General features: G+C 44.7%; 1 protein-coding gene across 1 annotated transcript in view; it reads left to right on the plus strand.

Annotated features, from left to right (window-relative positions):
* LOC109884410 (neurobeachin-like) overlaps positions 1-2500 on the plus strand; it is a 56299-nt gene that overhangs the window by 42708 nt on the left and 11091 nt on the right. The window contains exon 11 of the mRNA XM_031809085.1: positions 575-667. Within this exon, the coding sequence (XP_031664945.1) occupies positions 575-667 (93 nt within the window). The remainder of the gene's footprint in view (positions 1-574; positions 668-2500) is intronic.

The raw sequence follows: 2500 nt of genomic DNA on the forward strand, positions 1-2500 counted from the left end.
AACATGGGGAACCTATCAACATGGGGGAACCTATCAACATGGGGGAACCTATCAACCTATCAACATGGGGTAACCTATTAACATGGAGAAACCTATCAACCTATCAACATGGGGAAACCTATCAACATGGGGGAACCTATCAACATGGGTGAACCTATCAACATGGGGGAACCTACCAACATGGGGGAACCTATCAACATGGGGGAACCTATCAACATGGGGGAACCTATCAACATGGGGGAACCTATCAACATGGGGAAACCTATCAACATGGGGAACCTATCATCATGGAGGAACCTATCAGCATGGGGGAACCTATCAACATGGGGGAACCTATCAACATGGGGGAACCTATCCTTTACCAGTCCTTACATGGGGGAACCTATCAACATGGGGAAACCTACCAACATGGGGGAACCTATCAACATGGGGGAACCTATCAACCTATCAACATGGGGGAACCTATCAACCTATCAACATGGGGGAACCTATCAACAAGGGGGAACCTATCCTTTACCAGTCCTTACATGGGGAAACCTATCCTTGCCTGTCTGACTGTGTTTGTGTGTTCCAGGGTGATCTGTAAACTCCTAGCCTCTAACAGTGAGAACATCAGAGTCCAGGCTCTCAAAGTCCTAGGATACTTCCTCAAACACCTCGGACACAAGTGAGTACCTGGATGGATGTGTGTGTGTGTGTGTGTGTGTGTGTGTGTGTGTGTGTGTGTTTGTTTGTTTGTTTGTGTGTGTGTGTGTGTGTGTGTTTGTTGCTATTATCTGAGTATAGAACCCCCGCAAACAAACACAGACAATCATATTTCAACCTGCCAGGCGCTACACAAAACACAGAAATAAAGATATAATTCATGCCTTACCTTTGACGAGCTTCTTCTGTTGGCACTCCAATATGTCCCATAAACACCACAAATGGTCCTTTTGTTTGATTAATTCCATCGATATATATCCAAAATATCCATTTATTTGGGGCGTTTGATCCAGAAAAAAATGGTTCCAACTCGCGCAACATGACTAGAAAAAATATCTTTGTCCAAACATTTCAAATAACTTTCCTAATACAACTAGGTATTTTTTAACGTGAATAATCGATTACATTTAAGACGGGATAAACTGTGTTCAATACAGGAGGAAAACAAAGTGTAGCGAGCTTGCAGGTCACGCGCCTCTAACCAAGAGTACACTTCTCTCTACCCTCGTTCTGAACAGAGCTACTTCTTCATTTCTCAAAGGAAAAACCTCAACCAATTTCTAAAAACTGTTGACATCCAGTGGAAGCGGTAGGAACTGCAAGACGGTCCCTTAGAAATCTGGATTCCCAATGAAAACCCATTGAAAAGAGAGTGACCTCAAAAACAAAAGAAATCTGAATGTTTTTTCCTTGGAGTTTCGCCTGCTACATAAGTTGCATATTTCTGTGGGTGCGTGGGTGGGTGGGTGGGGGGAGGGAGGGGAGGAAGGGTTAAAGAAAGAGAGAGACGGAGAGAGATATTGTCCTGTTTATGGGGAGGGGAGGAAGGGTTAAAGAAAGAGAGAGACGGAGAGAGATATTGTCCTGTTTATGAGCAAGCGATTGAGAGATTTTCCTCAGAACACATTATATGAGAACCCACCACCTGAGCCCAGTGCTATAAAGATATAGGTCACCCTGATTATGACATCACAAATGTAACATCGGAGAGACAGCGGTCCTCACTGTTGGAGAGCCAGACACCACTAGTCGCTACCATTAGCAGTAACTCAATCAATCAATCCAGATGTATTTATAAGCCATTTATTACGTTGCAGTGGTCACTAAGTCTTTCTACAGAAACCCATCCTGGAACACAAAGAGCAAGTGGAAGCACAGGACTGCTGGCTAAGGAAACAACGCTCAACTTATGGAATGGATGGCATTCTATTCACTATAATACAGAACAGAGGAACTGTGCTGCCTCCATTCTGAATGAGAGGAGAGAGGAGGAGAGATCTGTCTCCATTCTGAATGAGAAGAGAGAGGAGGAGAGATCTGTCTCCATTCTGAATGAGAGGAGAGAGGAGGAGAGATCTGTCTCCATTCTGAATGAGAGGAGAGAGGAGGAGAGATCTGTCTCCATTCTGAATGAGAGGAGAGAGGAGGGGAGATCTGTCTCCAGTCTGAATGAGAGGAGAGATCTGTTTCCATTCTGAATGAGAGGAGAGAGGAGGAGAGATCTGTCTCCAGTCTGAATGAGAGGAGAGATCTGTTTCCAGTCTGAATGAGAGGAGAGGAGAGATCTGTTTCCAGTCTGAATGAGAGGAGAAGAGAGATCTGTCTCCAGTCTGAATGAGAGGAGAGATCTGTTTCCAGTCTGAATGAGAGGAGAGGAGAGATCTGTCTCCAGTCTGAATGAGAGGAGAGGAGAGATCTTTCTCCAGTCTGAATGAGAGGAGAGGAGAGATCTGTCTCCATTCTGAATGAGAGGAGGAGAGATATGTCTCCAGTCTGAATGAGATGAGAGGAGAGA

The sequence above is a fragment of the Oncorhynchus kisutch genome, linkage group LG29 (genome assembly GCF_002021735.2).
Source record: "Oncorhynchus kisutch isolate 150728-3 linkage group LG29, Okis_V2, whole genome shotgun sequence".
Lineage (NCBI taxonomy): Eukaryota > Metazoa > Chordata > Actinopteri > Salmoniformes > Salmonidae > Oncorhynchus > Oncorhynchus kisutch.